Source organism: Sciurus vulgaris, assembly GCF_902686455.1.
Source record: "Sciurus vulgaris genome assembly, chromosome: X".
In the NCBI taxonomy this organism is placed as follows: Eukaryota; Metazoa; Chordata; class Mammalia; order Rodentia; family Sciuridae; genus Sciurus; species Sciurus vulgaris.
The window spans coordinates 40,336,326-40,363,306 of record NC_136471.1 but is presented as its reverse complement, the minus strand read 5'-3'; the positions used below and the strand labels follow the sequence as shown (position 1 = coordinate 40,363,306).

Here is a 26,981-nt window from a genome sequence, read left to right as displayed (position 1 = left end):
CTTGTCCCTCTGCCCCCAAACTTTCTTTTCTGATTCTGCATAGTCCTCCTGACTACATGAATTTCCATATTACTGACCCATATCTCTGTTTTCTGACTGGACATATAGAGCAGTGAAAGAGAATGGAAAGAGAAAAGAAGCCATAAGCCTGTTATTGAATATGAAAGGTTTTGAATGTAAAATTTATCATATGTAACCTACAAAACCAGTAAGTAATCTGAAGTAATCTGTATATAGTTAATTGCCTATTTTCTGTAATTTGGGACAAGGGAACATCTAGTTTCAACTAGGTAAACCAGGTTCACACTGACTTGCCCAGTATTAGAAAGGTGAGTATTAGTTTTTTTTTGAGAGTGAAATGCACTCTCATGAGAGTTACATGCTCAAATCTGCTGATATGTCTTTTACTGATGCCACTAGATACCATTTTAGAATGTTTCCATGGTACTTTCCTTGGGGAATCATTTCCAGATACATTACTTTCCTTATAGTTCCTAATTTAATTTCTTTAGCAATTTTATCTTTAAAGGCATTTGATTTATTAACTACCAATATATTTATTCATAATTATGTCACAGTGAAAAATCTGCTACTTGAGAAAGGCAATGATTTCAAATGGCTAATATGACAGAATATAATGGGGATATAGAAAAATAGCTATGAATTAGAAAAACTAAACCAAAGATCTAATTTGAGATTTTGAAAGCTAATAAAATTAATTCAGTAACAAGTACCACTTTGCAATTTTTACTAGGGATGTGCTGTGTGGGAAATGATTAAAAGTGGTTTTAAAGACAGAGAAAGATTTGTAACACCATTGATTGTAATACTATCTTTGTTCCAAGAACATTAAGATATACTTAATAATCTAAACATGTAAATTAAGAAAGTTCCGACTGCTTGATATTTAGCTAATGTTAACATGGAAAGAATTCATAACACTTCTATAGATAGCTGAAGTACTTTTCTATTCTTTCTTTCTAATATTAAACCTTAGCTTGACTTGACTGTAATGAGTTTCTTAACATTTGTCCCAGTTAAAAACAATACACTAACACCTGTCAGTTATTTCATTAGATTGGTAAATGACATGAATCCACCTGAATGGGGGTTTTGTTTGAATTCGATTTTGGAATTTTTAAAATTTTTGAACATAATATTTTTCATCTAAATCTCATCCACTTCTGCAAATAAAATTGGAATTTCTGGAGTTATTATTAAAATTGTATTGGAATCAATTGTCTTTCAATGTTAAAATTATTTTGATGAACCTAGTTGTACAGCTTTGGAAGCCAAAACTATACCCCAAATAAATGCATGTTAACATTTTGCCTTTAGCCAATAAGAAGAAAGAGAAAGAACGTCCAGAGATCTCTCTTCCTTCAGACTTTGAGCATACGATTCATGTGGGGTTTGATGCAGTCACCGGGGAATTCACTGTAAGTAAGCTCCTTATTTTGTTCTGTAAGCCATGAAAAAATTCCTTTATAAAATTAGGTGTCAATCAAAAATTACCATGTCCCCAAATGTCAGACTCGATGTTTTTGATGATTCCAAGAAAAATGGAATTTGCCTACACAATCTTAGATATAGTAGAAGTGGCAACAGTATTGGCAAAATTATTTTGTCCAGCTTAACAAAAATGTCTGACTACTTTTAGTCTTCAACTTAGTAGAAAATATTAATTTATCATGGCACAGAAAATGTAGTCTTGGTAAGGAGACCCTGCCTGAACCTGTTCTTTATTAAATGAAGTGAATCAGAGAATCATCTACTCAATTTGGCCAGTGAAGACAGTCAGTGTGAATAATTCATGCTTAACAGTGGGACCTGAATTACACAGATGAGCTAACTGCACTAACCAAAAAAGCTCTGTAAAATTGACTTGTTCTTCCCTTTGATTTCAAGGACATAGATTATTTTTATTATTTTGTTCTGGGTTTTTTTTTTTTTTTGTATTCTTTTTTATTGGGGATTGAACACAGGGGTACTTTACCACTAAGTACATCCATAGGTCTTTTATTGTTGTTGTTGTTATTATTATTATTTTACAGGGTCCTGTCAAGTTGTTGAGAGCCTCAATAAGTTGCTAAGGCTGGTCCCAAATTTGTGATCCTCCTGAGTTGCTAGGATTATAGGCATGTGCTGCCATGCGCAACATTAAGATTATTAATAGGTATATTTTGTAGATATTCAAAATCACAAACCCTGTGTTTCAAGAAGAAATATTGATGGATATATCATGTTTGTTTTAGTGGTTATGTACTTACTTTACACACGTACACACACACACACACACACACACACACACACAATATCGACAGTAAATACAAATCAGAATTCTGTGGATACACCATAGCTATAGATCAAACCATTCTTTGATATATGTAGTGAACATAGAGCACAAGATCTCAGATCTATGCCATTTCATGTTTTTTCAGGAAAAAGATCTGGTACCTTTTTTAGAAAGATGAGGGAAAAGATATTGCATCTTTTTTTGGAGAAATACATCTCCAAGAAGATCAACTACTTTTTTTCTCTGCTAATAAGGAACTCAATCAACATGTGCATTCTGAAACAATGAGTAATTTTTAATAAATTTTGGGGAAAAAACTTTAATAGACCCATTACCACCAGATCTTGGCTTGTCAAATAAGAAAGAAATGTCAATACCAAACAGTTAAATTTCTTGTCTCATAACATGATGGTCAGTGAATGGACTATGTCATATGATTAAATGATAAGAAAAAGAACCAAATCAATTTGATTTGGAGAAGCAAATAATGTTATTGTATTGACAGCCAAATTATCTTATTTGTTCAATTCTGGAAGTAAACTATGAGAATGAAATGCAAACAGTAAACATCTTGGCCTCATAAAGTGGTGTGGACTAATTATTTCTGTGTTTTCAGTAGGGAACAGAAGAGAGTGTTAGGGAATAATGACACCATAAAATTGAGAGAGGTAGGATTTAACAAATGTCAACATTGAAGTCAGAGACATTGTTCAGATGGGCTTGAGCTGGAGCAGAACCTTTGTTATATTGTCCAAATATTCTCGTAGAGCTGGATGTGGTGGCATATGCCTACAATTCCAGTAACTCAGTAATCTGAGGCAGGAGGATGGCAACATCAGGGTCAACCTTGGCAATTTAGCGAGACCCTATCTGAAAATAAAAAGTAAAAAGAACTGGGTATGTAGCTCATTGGTAAAGTGCCCTTGGGTACAGAAAAAAAAAAGAATATTCTCTTAGATACTTTTAGAACTATAACCTCACTATCAATACTACTAGCACATTATCCCCATCAGATAAAAGTAATTTTTATAATCTGGACAATTTTATATTTAAAAAATCATAAAGAGATTATAATTAATTTTCTGACATTTGAAACAGGAAAAACCCTTAATTTTTTTAGAAATTTTATCTAACAACTCACCTATTTTATTTTTAGAATTTTATATTTTCAATTTTGACCCTTTTTCCCTCTGTTTCTCTTCTGTTTGAACTTCTCTTAGTTTTATTGTTGTCATTCCATAGTTTTCTTTTCTTTTTTCTGATGTGAAAATTTTCTTCTCTACTCTCCCATATGATATATTGATCCTTTCCAATGTTTTATTCTTTCCACTTTTTCCCTACTTACCTGCCATCTTATGATGCAATCTATCATCTTTATCTTTTTGTTGTTGTTGTTTCTGAGTTCTGAATGGAAATGAAAGGAAGCGAATCACCACCATCTTGCTAACTGCAGCACTAGCCATTTTCAATTTGTTGTTAATTAGAACCCAGTGAACTACTCAGAGAGGGATGAGGTGGGATATGTGGGATATATGGGTAGTCTTCTCAATCATGAAAGATTGATATAACCAAACCCATCCAAATGATCCCCACCAAAACCAATTTTAAATAAAATAATGTTTCAATGGAGCCAGATGATAGAAATCCATTAAATATATAGACAGACACAAGATAAATGTAGAAATGTGAGGCATTTTTATTGTCATCTTGATGATCTTTTGTAATTACTTGCCCACATGTAATTTTTAAAGATGCCAAATTCTGCCTATTTTACCATCTTAACATATGATTTACATTTTTTATACTATTTATGTTTAACTTTTAAAATGCCAAATGATAATACAATTTTTAAAAATCATTTATTGGTAGAATTTAGTAGGTCTTAATTGCCACAGTACCACTAAGTCATTGTGTTTTGGAGGGACCATATCATTAAATTTGATTATTGTTGTTGTCAAGGTTGAATTTTTAGCAACTTCTTGAATTGTCTAATCCAGTTGTCTTACAAGGGCCTGCTATGTTGAATATTTGGACACTGGTTTGGTGTGTTGCTTTGGTGATTACACTGTGGCTGATTGGTCTATATAACCTTGTTTATCTGGTCATATACTTGGATGCTGAAGCTGAAATTAGATTGGGAGGTGAGATTTTTGGTATGAAATTATTACAAGTCCTTACCCTTTATATTACCATTTTTGTCCCAAATACTTCAGAACTCCCCTTTCCAGACCTCTAGACCTGTGACGGTCGCTTCAAGTCAATCAGAGGGAAAAATGGTATGAGTGATATAAATTATCTTTTCTTATGATAAGATAATGCTTGGCCTGTTATATCATGCTGCCATTCTCCTGGGCTACACTGGACAATCCCCAGCTTGATGTACATCTACTTGATGTAGTATATATATGGTTAGGAATTGATATGTGCTCCTGCTTCTGATGCTTTTAGGTCTCCATTAGCTGTCTAACTTTTGGGATTAGTGCCTCAATTTGGAGTAATGAGATAGCTTTCTGATTACGTGCCTTTGTGGCATACATTCAAATTTAAGTGTCAGGTTTCATTGATAAACTGGTTTGTCTCAACTTAGAATAAAGAAATTATGTAAGCAGTGTAGCTATGTGGTAAGTATAGTTGTCTGGAAGATCTTCTGCAATTGACAGCATTTTTTTCTGCTGTCTAGTGATCATATGACTATAATCACAGAAGTTTAGAAGTGCCATGGGGATGTATAATAACTGCAAATATTCTAATGAATATGGTAATGATCATGCCAGTGAAGTCTGCTTTAGTGGTTATGTGCAATGCATACCTGGATTTGTAACACTTAACTCCTTTGGCCATTACAGTATTAACCAAATGCTATTAATTGCACTTAGAATCAGAACTGGGATCATGCATGGGCTCCTGAGTTCCAATTTTTGGCTTAAGGCTTTAGCATCAAACTGCGTGATGAATGCATGTAAAAGTGTTGTTTCACTGTGCTTGGAGTAACCCCAAATGCCAGGAATCAAGGACATATATCCCAAATCAAACCAGTTGGGTCAAAGCATGTTTCTGTAGCATTTGAATATCTTTAGACAAAGTGCTTACCTTATATCAGACCTTATTTTGTGGGAAGTGGGAATTTGAAACTGTAGTATTAAAATGTAAATTATTCATATATGGTTTGAAATGAAATGGTTTTCCCTTTCCCCAGTCTTAAATGTATAAGAATCTTAAACATAGAGTCTGGCTGTGTGGGAACAACCTTTATCTATTTTTCTGTAAGCCAGCCATGACTTTAGCTATAAAATACAGAAGAATCACATCAATGAGAACAAGAATTCAGCACTGCCTTAAATCCATTCTCTCAATTTTAGCCAGAGAGACACTCTCAATGTGAAATTGAAATTGATTAACCAGAATTGGGAATTGAAATTTGTAAGTTCATCACATGGCCATTGGCGGCTACCTGTGATCACCAAGTTATAAAAACAACTTACAAATTATTGTCAAAACTTTTCATGATGCCATTCTTCTTCCCTCCAAATTCATGTTTCTGCTTTTAGTAATTCCTCCAATCATTTAATGAAAATTCTTATGATTGCTATTTATGAAGTAAGCCAAAAGTGGAATTATAATTCCAAACTTTGGAACATTGTCGTTTTCTCTGTTCTCTTAAATCTGTTGTCCTGTAGCCTGTCCTGTCCCTGATTTAATACCTCCCTATTTTCATAACCGCCCCACTTTAAAAGGGACCCCCCCCATTCAGACCCATTGGTTTCATCTCCTCCCACCTTCTAAGTTGTCCCACATTCTGTTTTAACTTTCTTTTCTTTCTTTATTTACGTCCATTACAGCCAGATCTCTATGGCTCACAGATGTGCCCAGGGAAGCTCCCAGAGGTGCGTCACAGGCCCAAAAGAAGCTTGCATCAAAGTGCTTCTTTGAGATGTCATAGCACTGCAGCAGCAGGTTCATGTGTGTGCAGTAGAGTTGTTGCTTGGCTTATCTCACTTTTTGTTGTCATTCCCAAACTCTGGAGGCCCACGTCACACATTGTTTTGCCGAGACTTCATAGGACAAAGCTACATAAATTGTGCCTGGATGCACTTCAGGAATAGTGTGTCTGGTTCTCTCTCCAAGTTGCTCTTGGAGTTTGGACAATCATGAAATGGGGACATCTGTAGGCTGAACATATAGGAAAGAATGTTGGATGCTTAATGCAAAACTAACTTCTCTGTAATTTTTTGCAATTCTCCTTGGTAAGATTTTCAAATACTCCCTCCTCTCTGCTCTAAATGCTTCAGATTATTGTAAATTCTCACAAGGTTTTGGCATGGTTTTCATAGTCCCCAGGTTCTATGTGACCAATGAATGAAGTGGGGAGGAAGGGAGGGAGGGAGGAGAGGAGGAGGCATACCCTGGAGAAAGCTGCAGGGGAAATCCCCATTGCAGCATTAATGTTACTATTTAGCATCTCAGTGGTTATTGCTCCTCCACGATTCTATTTTGGTCTCCTCCCAATTTGACTTTATATTAAAGCTCTAGTCCCAAAAAATTGCATTTTGTAATCACAAAGTGTAAACTGACCAAGGGTAAGGCTTTCCTTTTATTCTAAAACATATTCTGATTGCAACATGCACAGAAACAGCTTATGTTATTCCAGTCATGTAAAACCCATTGATCTGCACTATACTATGTTGTGCACAAATTTAGAGAAGTCTTGCTATGTCTGCCCTGAGTCACCAGAACAAAATAAGCTAAGCTGTAAACATCATTTCATGGATGAGCAGAGTCAATATGGAGGTGATTTTCATGCGCTTTTTTTTTTCTATCACAGTCATACTCCCACCCACCCTTTTTAAGTTGGATCCTAGTTTTACCTGTGTTTTAATTAGAGAAGAGAATGATTGCATTATTAAGTTACTAACGTTAAATCTAGAATGTAACTTCAGTTTCCCAAGTGTAATCCTACAGGTAGCATGGGCTTCTTGGTGAAGAACTTTACTGGAACATGAAAATGCCACTGCCGAATGTTCTGAGCTGCCATTCTTTCCCTTTGGTTGTCCACAGGGAATTCCTGAGCAATGGGCACGATTACTCCAAACCTCCAACATAACAAAACTGGAACAAAAGAAGAACCCACAAGCCGTTCTAGATGTTCTCAAATTCTATGATTCCAAAGAGACAGTCAACAACCAGAAATATATGAGTTTTACATCAGGAGGTAAGAGAAATTCTAGTGCATCAAAAAAGGAAGAATTCACTCCAATCTTGGAATGATTAGAACAAAATGTCTATAGAACTTTTGAAGTCATTTCTAATACCTTATCTGAATGGGTTCGCTGTAAGTAAACCAAAAAGACAAATTGGAATTTGGGCTTGATGTTAGCAGATTTATTTTAATTGGGTGTTTGTAGAACCCAAGTAAGGAAATTGTTCAGCAAAGCAGTAGTGTTTATCTTGAATCAGCAATAAGTGATTTGTCTCTTCACTGTTATGAAGATACTTGGTATCTTATGATCAGGCCCTGTTATGGCTCCATAAAGTAAGAGGTTTTGGATCAAACCATAGTCTCTGGAAATACATTGTATCCCTTAGACTCAATGATTTATACCACAATAGCACAGAACAAATTTTGTGGCTGTCAGGTTACTTTGATCAAATCCCAAAATCAGACTGAAAAAAAAAAAAAAAAAGAAACTATGTCTTACTATTTAAAAAGATTGAAATAACCATACTGCCAAATTGTGGCTTAATTTGCTGGTGTGTAGACCTGACCTGTGTTTGGGAATTTGATGTTCAAATGCACACCTATAAACAACCAAAAAAGCTAATCCCAAACAATATTTTTACATTTTGAGAAAGATGATCTAAATTATCTCTCCAGGACAATTTAACATCTAAAGAAAGAAGGGAATGCTATCATTAGTACTCCAGCCATAAGGACCTCCTGTGTATTGCCATTAGATTTAACGTAGGGCAGGCTTGAAATCTCTTTGAGAATGGTTCAAGGATGTACTTGGAAGTAGAGGATTGTCGGATTTGGTTATGTTAAATATCAATGCTCAGACTTGAAGACACACGGCAATTCATATGCTAAGTGTTCCATGTGGAGTAAAATGCCTAAGAGATTCTGTTGACACATTAAAGGATATTTAATGCTCCGAGATCAGGAGTGGGTTTCCTGTTTAGAACCATAGACTCCCAGAACTGAAAATGCATACAAGAAATCATTTCAGTGTAACCATTAATACCCTTTAGTTTCTCAGAGTTTGTTTTTTTATTCCAAGTAGTCACTGCTGTTTAGTACCTTATTTCTGGATGCTGAATTGACTCAAAATATGAACTCCTGGCAACTATAGAAAAACTCAACAGTATCAAAGTTACTGCACTATACCTAGCTGAGTGAAACTTACCATGTTTTCTGAATGTTCTATTGTTGAAACTGACTGATTAGAAAGAGGAGAAGAGGATGAGAAGATGAAAATTAGAAGGGAGGACAGAAGGAAGAGATGGAAAGGAAGGAGAAAGAGACAGAGGGAGCAAGGAAAGAAAATAAATCATGGATATACATGTATAGGATCATAACAGTTAGGAGTCAGTAATGTTGACATTCCTCCTTATAGATGAAGTTCACTGAAGACCTGGGGGCTTTCATTACAGTTTTTAAAATGACTTGGTAAGAACATGGTGAGCTTTTAATAGTATGAGCTATTTGAAGAAAAAAATATGTCATTTCTCATAATATCTATTTAATACTAAATTGAATAATTACCTTCTGGTCAAAAACATTTTTCTATGCTTCTAAATGGGGTAGTCTTCATGAAACAAAGGTAACCTTTTTGTTCTCACTTTTCAGATAAAAGTGCACATGGATACATAGCAGCACATCCTTCAGTAAGTGAAAAATTTAAGATTCTTTGTTATTTATGATCAGGATTTCCTAAGATCTGATAGAATATAATTGCATACATCCAGTTCTTAGAGATATAAAATCTTTACAAAACAATTTTAAGGGTATAATTTAGATTTATAAATTTTCCCTAATTTTTAGGGTACAATGAGTTTTAGTAAATTTATGTACCTGTACTGCCATCACCATAATCAAATTTTAGAATGTCTCCCATGCCCCAGTAAAATCTCCTTTGACTGATCACAACTAATCTTCACCCACTCCCACCCATCTTTAAATATATGTCTTTGTGGACATTTCACATAAATGAAATAATACACTGTGTGACCTTCTGAGGTTGGCTTTGTTCACTCAGCACAGTTATTTTAGGATTCATCCAAGTTTGTATATCACTAGATTGTTTCTTTAACTGCTGAATATTATTCCATGGTATGATTTTTAGCATTATTTGTTTAACCATTCACCCACTGAAGGCTTTGCAGAGTATTTTCAGTTTGGGGCTATTAGAAATAAAGATACTGTAAAAACTTATCTTAATTTGCCTTTTTATGGACAAATGTTTTATTTCTCATGTATAGAATCTTTTAAAAATAAAAAAAACATTAATAACAACTTATTTTGATTGAATACTTACAATGTATGCTTACAATGTAGGACAATATTTCATACTTGCTTAATCTTTCCTACAACTCAGTTAAGACATAATTTGGTCCCTGCTTTATAAGACATAATTTAGTCCCTATAGGCCAGGGAATTGCAGGGAAAATAACTTGTCTAAGGTCACAACATGAAAACATTTTAGTGTCATTTATTCCAGCAACTGAGGCACAATCTACATTTGCCCAAAGTCATGTAGATTTATTGAAGAAATAAGTGGAGTTTATGTAACCTAGTTATTGGAAGTGCTACAGTATCTGAAATCGTATTCACATATATTAAAGAGAAAATGATCTCAGGCAAAATTTCCTTTTCTACGAATTTTCATTTTAGTATACTGATTAAAAATATTTCCTGACACACGTTTCTTTAGGAGTAAAATAATTGATGTTAACTAAAGTCTCCTATTCTTTTATCCAAAGGATCATAGATGGCCGAGCTGATTTTCCCTTTTTGTAGAGGAAAATTGTTGACCTGCTCGAAATCACCCTGGGTGGATGTGACAATAGTAGATCACAAGAAAAGAGTAAAGATTTAGTTAGCCTTTAGTTTTAGTTAGTATTTTTATCACTAAAAGACCTGACAAAAACTAGAAGAAAAGTTCATTTAGGTTCACAGTTTCAGAGGTTCAGTTAATGGTCTACTCACTCCATAACTCTGGATCCAAGGTGAGGCAAAATATCATGGCAGAAGGCCATGGTGGGGGAATGCAGCTCAGAACATGGCAACTAGAAGAGAGAGAGATAACTTGTCACCAATGACAAATTATTAACCTCAGAGTCACAGCCCCAGTGACCTCCTTCCTTCAGCTATACCCTACCTGCCTACAGATAACACCCAGTTAATACATATCAGTGAATTTATTCATTAATTAAGTTACACCTCTCATAATCTAATCATGTCACCTCTGAAAATTCTTGCATCATCTCACACATGAACTTTTAGGGGATACTTAATATTTAGACCATAACAAATAGTATGGCAGGTCCTCAAAAATTAAAAATAGAATTACCATATGATCCAAAACATAACAGAATGTGGTCCTCCTATCCAAGTAGTTATTTTCCCCTCTTCTTTCTTCTTTGCCATGAGAGCTTTCTGGGGCATACTGAAAATAACAGAAAAAGGGAGGAAATAGGAAAGTAAGAAAGAATGTCAACATTCCATTATCAACACATATTTTACTTCCTTTAATTTAATTAGTATCATACTTGTGCAATCCTGGCTGAATATCCTGGCCAAGAACTAGATGTTGTTCTTTAAAAAATTTTTTTAGTTAAAATTAAGTCTACATCATGGACAAAATATTCCATTAAATCAGAAAAAAATGGATTTGTTCTTTGGATATAAAACAGCTAGATGTTTTCTTATTTAACATAAGTTTAGAAGTTTGGAATTCAGTCTGGTAGGGTAGATAAGTATGAACATAAAGAAGCATAATATAATATGGATAGTATTAAATGTATCTATTACATATATAGTATTACATGTATCTATTAGTATGCCATTAAGTATATCTATTTGCTGTGAGAATGTAGAGAAAAGAGATTACTTTAAGTTGGGGAGGGAAAGGGAAGCAGACGCTTGTCTCTGAGAGCTTTAACTCATTGCTTGGTACCAAATAGGCACTTGATCTATATTTATTGAATGTTAAAATAGAAAATGCATCATATAAAAGGTGGCATTGGAGCTAGATCTTAAAGATAGGATGAGATTGGAATGTGTGAAAATGGGGAAAGGCATTCTCAGCAAAAGGAAAAGTGTGAGAATGAAGACTTGATGTTAGAAAAGGAAATATAGGAGTGAAGCCTTGAAAGAAAAGTTGGGTTAAATCAGAGACCCTTAAATGGTATTGGAAGGAATCTGACTTTTCCAATATGCAGTGGGAATCCCTTGAAGTGTTTTGGAGCAGGACAGTGTTGCGATTAAAGGTTATCCATTGTGAAGAGTAGTCTAATGGTGAATGTCCAGAATTAATTGAGAAAAGAAGGTGAGACCAAATGAAGAGAGAGAGGAGTGGAGAAAATACTCTTAAGTAAGCACCTGGACCAGAGGACCTAATGTGAGGTAGTGACAGTAGGAATGGAAATTAGATTCAAATTCTAGAAATATTCTGATTATTGATTGTATGTTGGAGGAAATGATGAGATCAAATATGATTCTTGGCTTAAAATGATATGTGAGTGTGGCTCAGTAGGCTCAGGCAGGAGGATCACAAGTTCAAAGTCAGACTCTGCAAATCAGCTATTCAGCAAGACTCTGTCTCTAAATAAAATACAAAAAAAGGACTGGGGAAGTGGCTCAGGGGTTGAGTGCCCCTGGGTTCAATCCCCAGTACCAAAAAATAATGAGGGCTGAAGCTATAGCTCAGTGGCAGAGCAATTGCCTAGCATGTGTGAGGCACTGTGTTCGATCCTTACCACCACAAAAAAGTAAATAAATAAAATAAAAGCATGCTGTTTATCTACAACTACAAAAAAATTTAAAAAATAATATGTGAGCAAATGAAAATATGAGGATGTTATCTTTCAGGAGATGCAGATTTCTGTAGGAAGATACTGATTTTCCTGGTAGACAGTTTGAGTCTGAAGGACTGGCAGGACTTCCAAGTACAGATAATTGATTAAACTGCTTGACTAAGGCTAGGTTCCCAGTGATCAAATAGGATTGGACCCTTAAGTTCAGTTAGCATTACTTCAGTGGGACTCAGTGACTTAGGAAGGGAAAACTGAAGTTAGTGTTTTTTGTTTTGGTTTTGTTTTAGTTGTAGATGGATACAACACCTTTACTTTATTTATTTAGTTTTATGTGGTGCTGAGGATCAAACTCAGTGCCTCACACATGCTGGGCAAGTGCTGTACCACTGAACTACAACCCCAACCCACAGTTAGCGTTTTTATTATGGTTCTCTAAAGAGATTGTACTTCATGCTGTATATCATACTGCATATGCCTTTTTATGTTAGAAACACACCCAGTAGCCCTTGTTATCATACAGGATCTGATAATGGTCCTGACTATTCTGTATAGGCACAGCCTGACCCGATCACAAGTTTTGGCATCCTTTAATAGTCTGGGTAGAAATTAAAGTAGAAGCAATGTTATATTTTCTAAATATTTTAAACAGATGCCTATGTAATTAATATTAAATTCAACAATAACTCTCATGTTCTCATCTGTTTCACATCTCACTTGTCACAATTTCTTTGATATTAGTGTATTAAATTCTAATTACTATTCAGTGACCCACTCTTCAATTTGAAGCCAATTTTTAAATTTTATATTTTGATTGCACTGCTAAAAATGAAATGATATATATGGGATCATGAGCTATTATTCCGAGTGAAGGTAAAAACAATTAATATGAATATGCCATCATTTGCTAAAGAAACTGAATGTGCAGTTGACAGATTATTCTTTTTTAGAACTGGTTTATTTTGCTTATCTATACTAGTGATTTTTTTTCCTTCCGTGTGCATCAGAATTACGTGAAGTCTGTTAGGGTGCAGATTCCAGGAGTCTATTCTCAAAATAGATCTGCAGTGAAACTATGAATTCTCAATTTTAAACAAACACCAACAGTGACCCCCAAAACCATATTTTCTATCATCTAAAGTATCTAATGTCCTTCCTTCTAATTCCTTTGGCCTCTAGAAGTTAAGATCAAATAGAAGATAGTTTCCTAAAATAGTTCCTCTAGCTGGTGCATTCTCTTGATCAGGGTTCATAACCTGGAGCTCATAGATAGTTTCACAAGATCTATGAACCCTTGAAATTATATGTTAAAAAGGGTGTCTAACTGTATTTTTCTAGAGAGAGGAGCCAAATCTTTCTCAATTTTAAGAGTCCTTCACCCTACTCAGGTTAATAACTGCCTCCCATGCCCCAATGTGTTCATCATAAGAGTGTCAAAAATATCTAAGTTTGGTAAGACAAAAATATGCCATACTTTCCATCTATCTACATTTTTACAATTTTAAAAATATAAGATGTAGTAATTCTCAGCCTGGAAGAGAGTATGAAAACACTCCAAAAAGGACTACTACAAAAACTTATCAAAGCTTAGTTTATTACCGCAGCAAAAATGACTACTACCTACAGAATCTTAGCAGTGTCTTAGAGAAGGACTGTCAGGGAAGCAAATATGGGTTTCAGCCTTGAGCTGTATGAATTTAAAGCAGGACTTGCAAGGTAAGAAATGGGTTAACATCGTGCACTCTTTATAGTAAAATAGCTTTGGTTCATTGAATGTAACAAGATAAGGATCTTGAGGTGAGTCTTGGTGAGCAAGTTTTTAATATAATAAATAATCTACTTTAACTGGTTTATAATCTTCCAGAAACAAGTATTTCCTAAAGTGAGAAGTTATTTTTGTTTATTCTCAGTATTATTTAATAGAAGAACAGTAAAGCGTGTCTGTACTGATATTATTTAATACAGGGGCAAAAACTATGCCCAACCCCAGTATTTTTTATATGGCGATAAGAAAGTATGCCTAGTTCTGTTATTTTTTAACACAGGAACAGGGAATTTCACTAATTCCAGTTTTTAGTATCAAGGTTGGGTGTTTGCTTGTTCGTTTTTGCAGTATTAGAAATTGAACATAGAGCCTAATACTTGCTAGGCAAGTGCTCTACTACTGAGCTACATCCCCAACCCCAGGACTGCGGTTTTAGGTTGATTGCTGGGGAATTAATGCTCCCTGGCTTAACCACAATCCAAAATATACTGTCCCCTGAAGTCTACACATTCTCTCCAACCAATCAACTAAAATGGCAGGATTGTGTATGATCCAAGGTAAATAGAAATATCTTTCTCCTCTCCCATAAACCTTCAGAGAACAAAAAACTTCAGGTTTTCTAATAGTCCCCAAAGTTCATTCTTGGAGATAGATAATATCCCCCATTTGAAATTAGAATAGTAAATATATAGTTATGAATCTTAAGAAATGCTGGTTATGGTAGCACACTCCTATAATCCCAGCAACTCAGGAGGCTGAGGCAGGAGGATTGCAAGTTTGAAGTCAGCCTTGGCAACATAGCAAGGCCCTAAACAATTTAGCAAGCTCCTCTCTCAAAATAAAAAAATTAAAAGTGTTGGTGATGTAGCTCAGTGGTAAAGTGCCTCCTGGGTTCCATCCCTAGTACCCAAAGAAACAAAATAGTGAAATTGTGCAGATGGCTCTTGCCCACCACAATAACAACACTTGAAATATGAAAGGTTACTTCTTGTCCGGTAGGCACTAATTGGTTTTGGCAACAGTCTGATAGCTGGGTCAAGAAGACTAGACCTTGGGTTACTGTATTTGCCACCAAGTTCATTGTTAGATCTTAGTAAGAATTTTTATACCTATACTTATGGAGGCCACATGGTAAGTTCTAGTAGCCATATTAAAAGACTCCTATACTCCACTTTATATTCTGCTACAATTTTGATGTGATTTTTAAAATAATGATATTTTTCTTTTTTTTCTTTATTTTTTTTGGAAATGATTTGTTATAAGTAACATTTAATGTATAATTATGTACAAATCTTTGTGAGTACTCAAGAATTGTTGATAAGAAAATCTAACCTACAATTTGTTTTCAATGTAATTAAATTTCTATAAGTTCTATATTTAATTAATTGGTTAAATTGATATATTCAATAGACATTTAATTAGAAATTGATTAATTCATTTTATGGCTTTAGCGTGTTCTTTTAGAACTGATGATTGGTTCTAACCTAAAACATTTTCTTATGCCTGCATAAAGTTTATCATCCCCAGGCAAGGTTTATACCACCTAAAGGATAAAATAGCACCATTTTTCATATAAAAAGTATACTCAGTTTGTATGAATGTTCTTGTTCTACCAAGGAACTGTCATTAGGTATATTCTTGATCCCAACAATCATAAGACAGAACAACTTTCCAGAAAGAACAAAATATCAAAACAAATACAATAACCCAAAGGTAATTTCTTCCTGTACCCAACTGAATTGCCCTGAATAGTTAGTATTTCACAAGAAGAAAGTGATTTTTTTAAACCTGAAAACTTGGTGCTGTCAACATATGTTGCTATTGATATAGCCATAATATGCTATCACGGCCTGGTTATTATGACAAAATTAAGAATAAATATAGGTGCATATATAAGAAAAGCAATGGTCTAATACACATAAACTTCAATCTATAAACCATTTAACATCTATATTAGGGAAATATTCTTTCACATATTTATCAATTCTAGGTTGTCTTCTTTGTCAAAATATTTAAATGTTGCTAGCTCCTATCAGATATATGATTATAACTTATGACTCCACCATAGGTAATTTACATTGTTATAGAAAATCCATAATGAATTTTTAATCATAGACTGAGTTCTTTTGATCTAGTAGTCTTTATAGGATGCCTGTAACTGCTTCAGGATCTTGAACTCGAGGAATAAAAATTCATTGTAGGATTATTGTGGGCAGTATACCCAGAAGTGTAAACAATAAAGAAATAAATACACAAAAAGGAAAAGCAAGAAAACCACAAAGCCTCTCTAATAGCACTGTTCAACAGAAATATGAACAATAAATTTAAATTCACCTTAAATTTTCTATCAATCATATTAAAAAAGTAAAAAAAATGGGTTAAACTAATTTTAATAATATATTTAATTTAATCCAGCATATTAAAATAATATTTCAATATATCTATATATTTAAAAATTATTTTCATGTTAAGTACCTAACACATGGAATGTACTTTACACTTAGAACACATCTCAATTCAGTCTACCTGCATTTCAGTGTTCAACAACCATATGTGGCTGGTAGCTGCTGTATTGGACAATGCATCAAACTCACATGTAAAGCTTGTTGTAATGCATATTGTTGTGCCCAATTTGCAGAGTTTCTGACTTATAGGCATGGATGGAGCCTAAAAATTTGTATTTCTAACAAGGTGCTTGATGATGCTAAGCTGGGGACCACACTTTGAGAACCATGACCTTAGTTTTTTAAAAAATATTTTTTAGTTGTCAATGAATTTTTATTTATTTATTTATATGTGGTGCTGAGAATTGAACCCAGTTCCTCACACATGCAAGGCCTCTACCACTGAGCTAAAACCCCAGCCCTGACCTTAGTTTTTTTAAAAATCAACTTTGAAACCATTCTGCCCCTATGTTAACATGAATGATCCTAGGTATTGTTGTGGTGGCTGTTATTGTTGGTGATGCCATTATAATTTATTAGTCATTGCAAATCACCATTAACCTATTGATTAACATCAAACAATTATTTATTAGATAGGTGTTTAGATCTTCATTTCTATTACTGTCTGAGTGCTTCTTTTCAGGAGGCTGAACAAGGAAGAAACATTTATTGGCTTGCTTTTTCTTAGTGAGTATTTGCAGAGCTGTATTAATATGGTATCCATATGCATGCTCTGCCCTTTTCAAATTACAAACCATCAGTCAACAAATTTTTAATGTATCCAGTACAGATTCAAGGCTTTAATGGCAATTTGATTTTTTAAGTACTCTTTGGATTCAAAAACATTGAACTTTAAAATATTAAATGAATAAATAGTTCACTGTTTTTGAGCTTTGTGGAAAACAAAAATGGTCCATTCCATCATGAAATGAACTGATCTCCGAATGTGAGCACGTCCCACACACCAAATTGTAGATAGTTCTGCTCATTTGTAAAATACATAGTTCCTTCCTATCCCTACATGCTTAAATATTTCATTTTTTTCTCATTTCCAAAAAAAACAATGAGGAATTAATACCTAGTGTTTAAACTTTTTTCTCTAAGAGTACAAAAACAGCATCTGAGCCTCCTTTAGCTCCTCCTGTATCTGAAGAAGAAGATGAAGAAGAAGAGGAGGAAGAAGATGACAATGAGCCCCCACCAGTTATTGCACCAAGACCAGAGCATACAAAATCAGTAAGTCACAAGCAATTATTTCCAAGTGATTCAAAAGATGACCTGTGGAACATAGATTTAGAATATAGTTAATCAACTAGGAACCTAAACAGCATATATTATGTTCCCAGAACTTGAGTATAAGATATGATGCTGTTTTTGATTCATTTTTTTAGTTATATATAATATTACAATTCATTTTGAATTATAAAATTATGCAATATAATTTGTTCTAATTCCATTCCCAGTACTTCCCCTTTCCCTCTTCTCCTCCCTCCCCCTGTTCCCTTCCCTGCACTATACTCATCTTTCTGCTATTTATAATTATTTTTTTAAATTAGTGCCTTGTGGATATAAATAAAGGTGAGATTTGCTGTGGTATTTTCGTATGGAAGTTAGGTCAGATTCATTCATTCACTTCACTGCCTTTCTTTATCTTGTCCCTCCTCCCTTCCCTTTCTACTCCACTGATCTTCTATTTTCATGGGAACCCCCCCTGCCCTTTTCTTTTTTTCCTTATCTTGGTCTGCCTTCTGCATGCCAGAGAAAGCATTTGACCTTCCACTTTGTGGGTCTGACTTATTTCACTTAGTATTTTGATCTCCATTTATACCCATTTGCCAGCAAATACCATAATGTCATTCTTCTTTATGGCTGAGTAATAGTTCATTGTGTATACACACCACATTTTCTTTATCCATTCATCTGTTGAAGGGCACCTAGGTTGGTTCCATAGCTTTACTGTTGTGAATTATGACTGTTTTGAATTGTTGATGTGGCTGCATCTTTATAGTAGGACGATTTTTGATCTTTTGGCTATAGACCAAGGAGAGCAATAGGAGTGGAATGGCTAGGTCATATGGTGATTCTCTTCCTAGTTTTTTGAGGAATCTCCATATTACTTTCCAGAGTGGTTGCACTAATTTGCAGATCCACCAACAGTGAATGAGTGGACCCTTTTCCCCACATCCTTGCCAACATTTATTATTATTTATACTCTCAGTAATTGCCATTCTGACTAGAGTGAGACAAAATCTCAATACACTTTTTTTTTTTTAATTTTATTGTAAACAAATGGGATACATGTTGCCTCTCTGTTTGTACATGGCGCAAAGGCATACCATTTGTGTAATCATAAATCCACATACAGTAATGTTGTTTGATTCATTCTGTTATTTTTTCCCTTCCCCCCACCCCTCCCACCCCTCTTTACCCTCTATACAGTACTTTCTTCCTCCATACTTGCCCCCCTCCCTAACCCTAACTCTAACCCTAACATTAACCCTTCCCTCCCCCCCTTTATGTGTCATCCTCCACTTATTAGCGATATCATTCGTCCCTTGGCTTTTTGAGATTGGCTTATCTCACTTAGCATGATATTCTCCAATTTCATCCATTTGCCTGCAAATGCCATAATTTTGTCATTCTTTATGGCTGAATAATATTCCATTGTGTATATATCCACTCATCAGTTGAAGGGCATCTAGGTTGGTTCCATAGTCTGGCTATTGTGAATTGAGCAGCTATGAACATTGATGTGGCTGTATCTCTGTAGTATGCTGATTTTAGATCCTTTGGGTATAGGCCAAGGAGTGGGATAGCTGGGTCAAATGGAGGGTCCATTCCAAGTTTTCTAAGGACTCTCCACACTGCTTTCCAGAGTGGCTGCACTAATTTGCAGCCCCACCAGCAATGTATGAGTGTACCTTTCTCCCCACATCCTCGCCAACACCTGTTGCTTGTATTTTTGATAATCGCCATTCTAATTGGGGTGAGATGGAATCTTAGGGTGATTTTGATTTGCATTTCTCTTATTACTAGAGATGTTGAACATTTTTTCATATGTTTATTGATTGCTTGTACATCTTCTTCTGTGAAGTGTCTGTTCATTTCCTTAGCCCATTTGTCGATTGGATTATTTGTATTGTTGGTGTAGAGTTTTTTGAGTTCTTTATAGATTCTGGAGATTAGTGCTCTATCTGAAGTATGATTGGCAAAGATATTCTCCCACTCTGTAGGCTCTTTCTTCACATTACTGATAGTTTCCTTTGCTAAGAGAAAGCTTTTTAGTTTGAATCTATCCCAGTTATTGATTCTTGCTTTTATTTCTTGTGCTATGGGAGTCCTGTTGAGGAAGTCTGGTCCTAGGCCGACATGTTGAAGATCGGGACCTACTTTTTCTTCTATAATCTGCAGAGTCTCTGGTCTGATTCCAAGGTCCTTAATCCATTTTGAGTTGAGTTTTGCGCAGGGTGAGAGATATGGGTTTAGTTTCATTCTGTTGCATATGGATTTCCAATTCTCCCAGCACCATTTGTTGAAGAGGCTATCTTTTCTCCATTGCATATTTTTGGCGCCTTTGTCTAGTATTAGAAAGTTGTATTTATTTGGGTTTGTGTCCGTGTCCTCTATTCTGTACCATTGATCTACCTGTCTGTTTTGGTACCAGTACCATGCCATCTTTGTTACTATTGCTTTGTAATAAAGTTGAAGTTCGCGTATTGCGATACCCCCTGCTTCATTTTTCCTGCGAAGGATTGCTTTAGCTATTCTGGGTTTCTTATTCTTCCAGATGAATTTCATGATTGCTTGCTCTATTTCTGTAAGGTACGTCATTGGGATTTTAATTGGGATTGCATTGAATCTGTATAGCACTTTTGGTAGTATGGCCATTTTGACAATATTAATTCGGCCTATCCAAGAACATGGGGGATCTTTCCATCTTCTAAGGTTTTATTCGATTTCTTTCTTTAGTGTTCTGTAGTACTCATTGTAGAGGTCTTTTACCTCTTTTGTGAGATTGATTCCCAAGTATTTTATTTTTTTCGATGCTATGGTGAATGGGGTAGTTTTCATAATTTCTCTTTCTGAGGATTCCTCACTTATGTATAAAAATGCATTGGATTTATGAGCATTGATCTTGTAACCTGCCACTTTACTGAATTCACTTATGAGTTCTAACAGTTTTCTGGTGGAATTTCCTGGTTCCTCTAAGTATATAATCATATCATCCGCAAATAGGGATAGTTTGAGTTCTTCTTTTCCTATTCGTATTCCTTTAATTTCCTTGGTCTGTCTAATTGCTCTGGCTAGAGTCTCAAGAACGATATTGAATAGGAGTGGTGAAAGAGGGCATCCCTGTCTTGTTCCAGTTTTTAGGGGGAATGCTTTCAGTTTTTCACCGTTTAGAATGATATTAGCCATGGGCTTAGCATAGATGGCCTTTACAATGTTAAGGAATGTTCCCACTATCCCTATCTTTTCTAGTGTTTTGAGCATGAAAGGGTGTTGTATTTTATCAAATGCTTTTTCTGCATCTATTGAAATAATCATGTGATTCTTGACTTTAAGTCTATTGATATGGTGAATTACATTTATTGATTTCCGGATGTTGAACCAACCTTGCATCCCTGGGATAAAACCCACTTGATCGTGGTGCACTATCTTTTTAATATATTTTTGTATGCGATTTGCTAAAATTTTATCGAGAATTTTTGCGTCAATGTTCATTAATGATATCGGTCTGAAATTTTCTTTCCTCGATTTATCTCTGTCTGGCTTGGGTATCAGGGTAATATTGGTTTCATAGAATGAGTTTGGGAGGGTACCCTCCTCTTCTATTTCATGGAATACTTTGAGAAGTATTGGAATGAGCTCTTCTTTAAAGATTTTGATTTAAATTGTGTATGTCCTCCTCGTTCAATTTAGGCAATTTATATGTCTCTAGAAACCTGTTGATGTCTTCGAAATTTTCTATTTAGTTAGAATATAGATTTTCAAAATAGCTTCTAATTATGTTTTGTATTTCAATCGTGTCTGTTGTGATATTTCCTTGTTCATTCCAAATTTTGGTGATTTGGGTTTTCTCTCGTCTTCTCTTTGTTAGAGTGGCTAAGGGTTTATCAATTTTGTTTATTTTTTCAAAGAATCAACTATTTATTTTGTCAATTTTTTGTATAGTTTCTTTTGTTTCAATTTCGTTGATTTCAGCTCTGAGTTTAACTATTTCCTGTCTTCTACTACTTTTGGTGTTGGTCTGTTCTTCTTTTTCTAGGGCTTTGAGCTGAAGTGTTAGGTTGTTTATTTGTTGATTTTTACTTCTTTTATTGAATGCGCTCCATGAAATAAATTTTCCTCTAAGTATTGCTTTCATAGTGTCCCAAAGATTTTGATATGATGTTTCTTTGTTCTCATTTACCTCTAAGAATTTTTTAATTTCCTTCCTAATATCTTCTGTTATCCATTCATCATGTAATAGCATATTGTTTTATCTCCAGGTGTTGGAGTAGCTTCTGTTTTTTACTCTTTTATTTCTAGCTTCAATCCATTATGATCTGATAGAATACAAGGTAGTGTCTCTATCTTCTTGTATTTGCTTACATTAGCTTTGTGGCATAATATATGGTCTATTTTAGAGAAGGATCCATGTGCTGCTGAGAAGAAAGTGTATTCGCTCTTGGTTGGATGGTATATTCTATAAATGTCCGTTAAGTCTAAATTATTGATTGTGTTATTGAGATCTATGGTTTCTTTGTTCAATTTTTGTTTGGAAGATCTGTCCAGTGGTGAGAGAGGCGTGTTAAAATCACCTAGTATTATTGTGTTATGGTCTATTTGGTTTCTGAAATTGAGAAGGATTTGTTTGACATACATGGATGAGCCACTGTTTGGGGCATAGATGTTTATGATTGTTATGTCTTGCTGATTTATGGTTCCCTTAAGCAGTATGTAATGTCCTTCTTTATCCCTTCTGACTAGTTTTGACTTGAAGTCCACATTATCTGAAATGAGGATGGATACCCCAGCTTTTTTGCTGAGTCCATGTGCATGATATGTTTTCCCCCATCCTTTCACCTTTAGTCTGTGGGTATCTCTTTCTACGAGGTGAGTCTCTTGCAGGCAACATATTGTTGGATCTTTCTTTTTGATCCAATCTGCCAGTCTATGTCTTTTGATTGATGAGTTCAGGCCATTAATATTCAGGGTTATTATTGAGATATGATTAGTATTCCCGGTCATTTGGTTCATTTTATTTATTTATTTATTTATTTTGAGATGACTTGGTTCTTCCTTTATTTGACAATTCCTTTAGGAGAGTTCCTCCCATTGCTGATTTGTTTCTTTGTTTTTCATCTCTTCCTCGTGGAATATTTTGCTGAGAATGTTCTGTAATGCTGGCTTTCTTTTTGTAAATTCTTTTAGCTTTTGTTTATCATGGAAGGATTTTATTTCATCATCAAATTTGAAGGTAAGTTTTGCTGGGTATAAGATTCTTGGTTGGCATCCATTTTCTTTCAGGGCTTGAAAAATGTTGTTCCAGGCCCTTCTAGCTTTTAGGGTCTGGATTGAAAAATCTGCTGATATCCGTATTGGTTTCCCCCTGAATGTAATTTGATTCCTCTCTCTTGCGGCCTTTAAAATTCTGTCTTTATTTTGTATGTTGGGCATTTTCATTATAATGTGCCTTGGTGTGGGTCTGTTGTAATTTTGTATATTTGGAGTCCTATAAGCCTCTTGTACTTGATCTTCCATTTCATTCTTCAGATTTGGGAAATTTTCTGATAGTATTTCATTGAATAGATTGTTCATTCCTTTGGTCTATTTCTCTAAGCCTTCCTCAATTGCAATAATTCTTAAATTTGGCCTCTTCATGATATCCCATAGTTCTTGGAGATTCTGTTCATGATTTCTTACCATATTCTCTGTTTGTTCAACTTTGTTTTCAAGGTTAAATATTTTATCTTCAATGTCTGATGTTCTGTCTTCCAGGTGTTCTATTCTATTGGTTATGCTTTCTATGGAGTTCTTAATTTGGTTTATTGTTTCCTTCATTTCAAGGATTTCTGTTTGGTTTTTTTTCAATATCTCTAACTCTTTATTGAAGTGATCTTTTGCTTCCTGTATTTGCTCTTTTAACTGTCGATTGGAGCGATCATTCAGTGCCTGCATTTGCTCTTGCATCTCGTCATTTGCTTCCCTGAGCATTTTAATTATGTACATTCTGAACTCCCTTTCTGTCATTTCTTCTGCCATGCTGTCGTTGGGTTTCATTGATGTAACATCTAGATTTGTTTGCAGCATTTTCTTTCCTTGTTTTCTCATATTGTTCAGGTATCAGTTGACCGCTGTGATATTGCAGATTTCCTCTATTGTCTTATAATATCCCTGAAGATTTCTATTATATCCCCTCTTAGTCTTCAGTAGCCTGAAATCTTGGAGGAAGTTGATAATGCAGTGTTCCACAAGGGAGCTGACTCCCTAGGGGTGGTGGCCTTCCGGTGGGGTATATTCCCTGCTAGTGGGCAGAGGTACCTTCACTTGCTGATGAATGGTCATCCAGAAGGGAAGTAGGATGTGGGCTGATGCAAGACCAGTTTGGGCCTGTGTCTCTGATTTTACAGTCCTTTTGGGAGAACCTCACCCAACAGGGAGGAGTCACCCGGTGGGGAGATCTCGCTGGTCGGTTTTCCTCCCAGAGGTTCCGTTCAATTCACAACTACCGCCTGGTCTGGGCAGCCTTCTTCTGCAATGTTCCCAGGGACCCGGCCCTACCTCCTGGGCCTGGAAGCCTCTCCCTTCACAAACGAATCTCCTTCGGCTGCCTCTCCTCAGAGAAGCTGCCTGCTGTCCTGGAGCCTTCGCTCCGCCCCTCAGTTTGTCTGTGGGGCCCTTCCACCAAGAAGCCGTCTAGGACCCTGCTCTGCACTTTTCGCCTGGCTATGCGGCTCCTCCTCTGAGCAGCCACCTGGAGCCCCTTACAATCGCTCCGAGTCCCAGTGACCCGCCACACGCCTTTTCCTCCGGCAGCCACCTGTTGTTCCGTGCGGTCGCTCTAAGACCAAGTGACCCACCACGCACCTCTTTCTCCACCAGGCAGTCACCCAGAGATCTGGTGCGTCACGAGTTCCAAGAACTCACTGTGCACCTTCTTGTCCCGACTGCCTCCCGTAGCCCTGGTGCAGTCACTTCGAGCCCAAGCACCCCGCCGCGCTCCTCCTCCTTCTCCAGACAACCCCCCTGTGTTCAGGAGCGGATGCTCTGGGACCAAACCACTCACCATGCTGCTCCACCGGATAGCCGCCCAGAGCCCTGGCGCAGCTGCTCCAAGCGACGTGCCGAGCCCGTATTTCTCCTTCTCCTCTGGGCAGCCTCCTGTGTTCAGGGGTGGTCGCTTTCAGTCCAAACAGCTCACCAAGCACCTTCTCTTTTGGGCAGCCTCCCAGAGCCCGGGTCGGTTGCGCCGAGTCCAAGCGCTGTGGTGAACAGCCACCTCTCCAATGCTCCCAGTTGTCTGCGATCACTGCTCCGGTGGGGGGAGGGGCATCTCGCCGGCAGCTCTACTTCAGAAAGTTCCCTGCTTTCGGGGCTACCGCCCCTTCCGGGACGCCTGCCCAGTGGGAAACACTCACCCGGCTGCTTTGAGTTGGTCCCAAGTCTCTCAATATTTCCTTTTCTTGAGTCCTGAGTCCACGCTGTTCCACCGGATAGCCGCCCAGAGCCCTGGCGCAGCTGCTCCAAGTCCAAGCGACGTGCCGAGCCCGTATTTCTCCTTCTCCTGTGGGCAGCCCCCTGTGTTCAGGGGTGGTCGCTTTCAGTCCAAGCAGCTCACCAAGCACCTTCTCCTTTGGGCAGCCTCCCAGAGCCCGGGTGGGTTGCGCCGAGTCCAAGCGCTGTGGTGAACAGCCACCTCTCCAATGCTCCCAGCTGTCTGCGATCACTGCTCCGGCGGGGGGAGGGGCGCCTCGCCGGCAGCTCTACTTTGCAATGATCCCTGCTTTCGGGGCTACCGCCCTGTCCGGGATGCCTGCCCAGTGGGAGACTCTCGCCCGGCTGCTTTGAGTTGGTCCCAAGGCTCTCTATATCTCCTCTTCTTGAGTCCTGAGTCCTGGAGCAACACGAAACGCAGCCACCCTCTAGTCCACCATCTTGAATCCCCTCTCAATATACTTTTGATTTGCATTTCCCTGATTGTTAGAGATGTTAATTATTTGGCCCATTTATTGTGTGAGTTTTTTTGGCGTTGTTTTTTGAGTTATTTTTATATTCCAGATATTAATGTCCTACCTGAGGAGCAGGTGGCAAAGATCTTCTCCCATTTCGTAGGCTCTCTCTTCACACTCCTAATCACTATCTTTGCTGTGCAGAAGTTTTTTAATTTGATGCCTTCTTGCTTACTGATTTTTTAATTTTATTCTGTGCATTTTCAAAATCTTATTAAGGAAGTCAGTTCCTGTGCTGGCATGTTAGAGTGTTATACTTACACTTTCTTCTAGCAGTTGCAGGGTGTCTTTTCTAATTCCTAGGTCTTTGATTTGCCTTGTGTTTAGTTTTGTCTAGAATGAGATATCAGTCAAGTTTCGTTCTTCTACATATGTATATCCAATTTTTCTATCACCATTTGTTTAAAAGGTTATCTTTTCTCCAAATATGGTTTTGAACCATTATGATGCTAGTTTTTAAGTCACTGAGAACACAAGATTATCACATTAAATAATGAGTTAATTAGAACAAAAATACATAAATACTGCTAAGTTATAAAACTACTTCAGAAGTTAAGATGGAGAACAAAATCCATAGGAACCAGATACGAAGAATTGCATAGGCAGAGGCACCAAAAACAGAATTAGCAGGGTGATGTACAGGGACCTCAAAAGATTAGCTGCCAGGATCTTTTAATTGCAGTGTAGTTGAAGTTACCTGAAGTTCTTTTTAAATAGATAATCTGTTGTCTTTTAAAAACTCATTGAGCTGGGCACACTGGTGCATGCCCATAATCCCAGCAGCTCGGGAGGTTGAGGAGATTTTGAGCTCAAAGCCAGCCTCAGCAAAAACGAGGTGCTAAGCAACTCAGTGAGACTCTGTCTCTAAATAAAATATAAAATAGGGCTGGGGATGTGGCTCAGTGTTTGAGTATCCCTAAGTTTAATCCCTGGTACCCCCTAAAAATGAAATTAAAATTAAAAGCTCATTGAAATGAATGTATCTCAATATCATAGTTATTCCTTGACCTGTTGTTTTCATTACAGACCTTTTTGTTATTGTGTATTTTAGATCTATACTCGTTCTGTGGTTGAATCTATCGCTTCACCAGCAGCACCAAATAAAGAAGTCACACCACCTTCTGCTGAAAATGCCAATTCTAGTACTTTGTACAGGAATACAGATCGGCAAAGGAAAAAATCCAAGATGACAGATGAGGAGATCCTAGAGAAGCTAAGTGAGTTTTTTTGTT

General features: G+C 36.5%; 1 protein-coding gene across 9 annotated transcripts in view; it reads left to right on the top strand.

Annotated features, from left to right (window-relative positions):
- PAK3 (p21 (RAC1) activated kinase 3) overlaps window positions 1-26,981 on the top strand; it is a 261,916-nt gene that overhangs the window by 178,968 nt on the left and 55,967 nt on the right. For 8 of the 9 annotated variants that reach the window (XM_079124852.1, XM_079124851.1, XM_079124849.1 and 5 more), the window contains 5 exons: window positions 1,339-1,439; window positions 7,352-7,505; window positions 9,141-9,178; window positions 17,639-17,770; window positions 26,801-26,966. In XM_079124852.1, the coding sequence (XP_078980978.1) occupies window positions 1,339-1,439; window positions 7,352-7,505; window positions 9,141-9,178; window positions 17,639-17,770; window positions 26,801-26,966 (591 nt within the window). Of the gene's footprint in view, window positions 1-1,338; window positions 1,440-4,509; window positions 4,573-6,135; window positions 6,181-7,351; window positions 7,506-9,140; window positions 9,179-17,638; window positions 17,771-26,800; window positions 26,967-26,981 lie in introns of all 9 variants that reach the window. The other variant, XM_079124854.1, reaches the window with a different exon arrangement.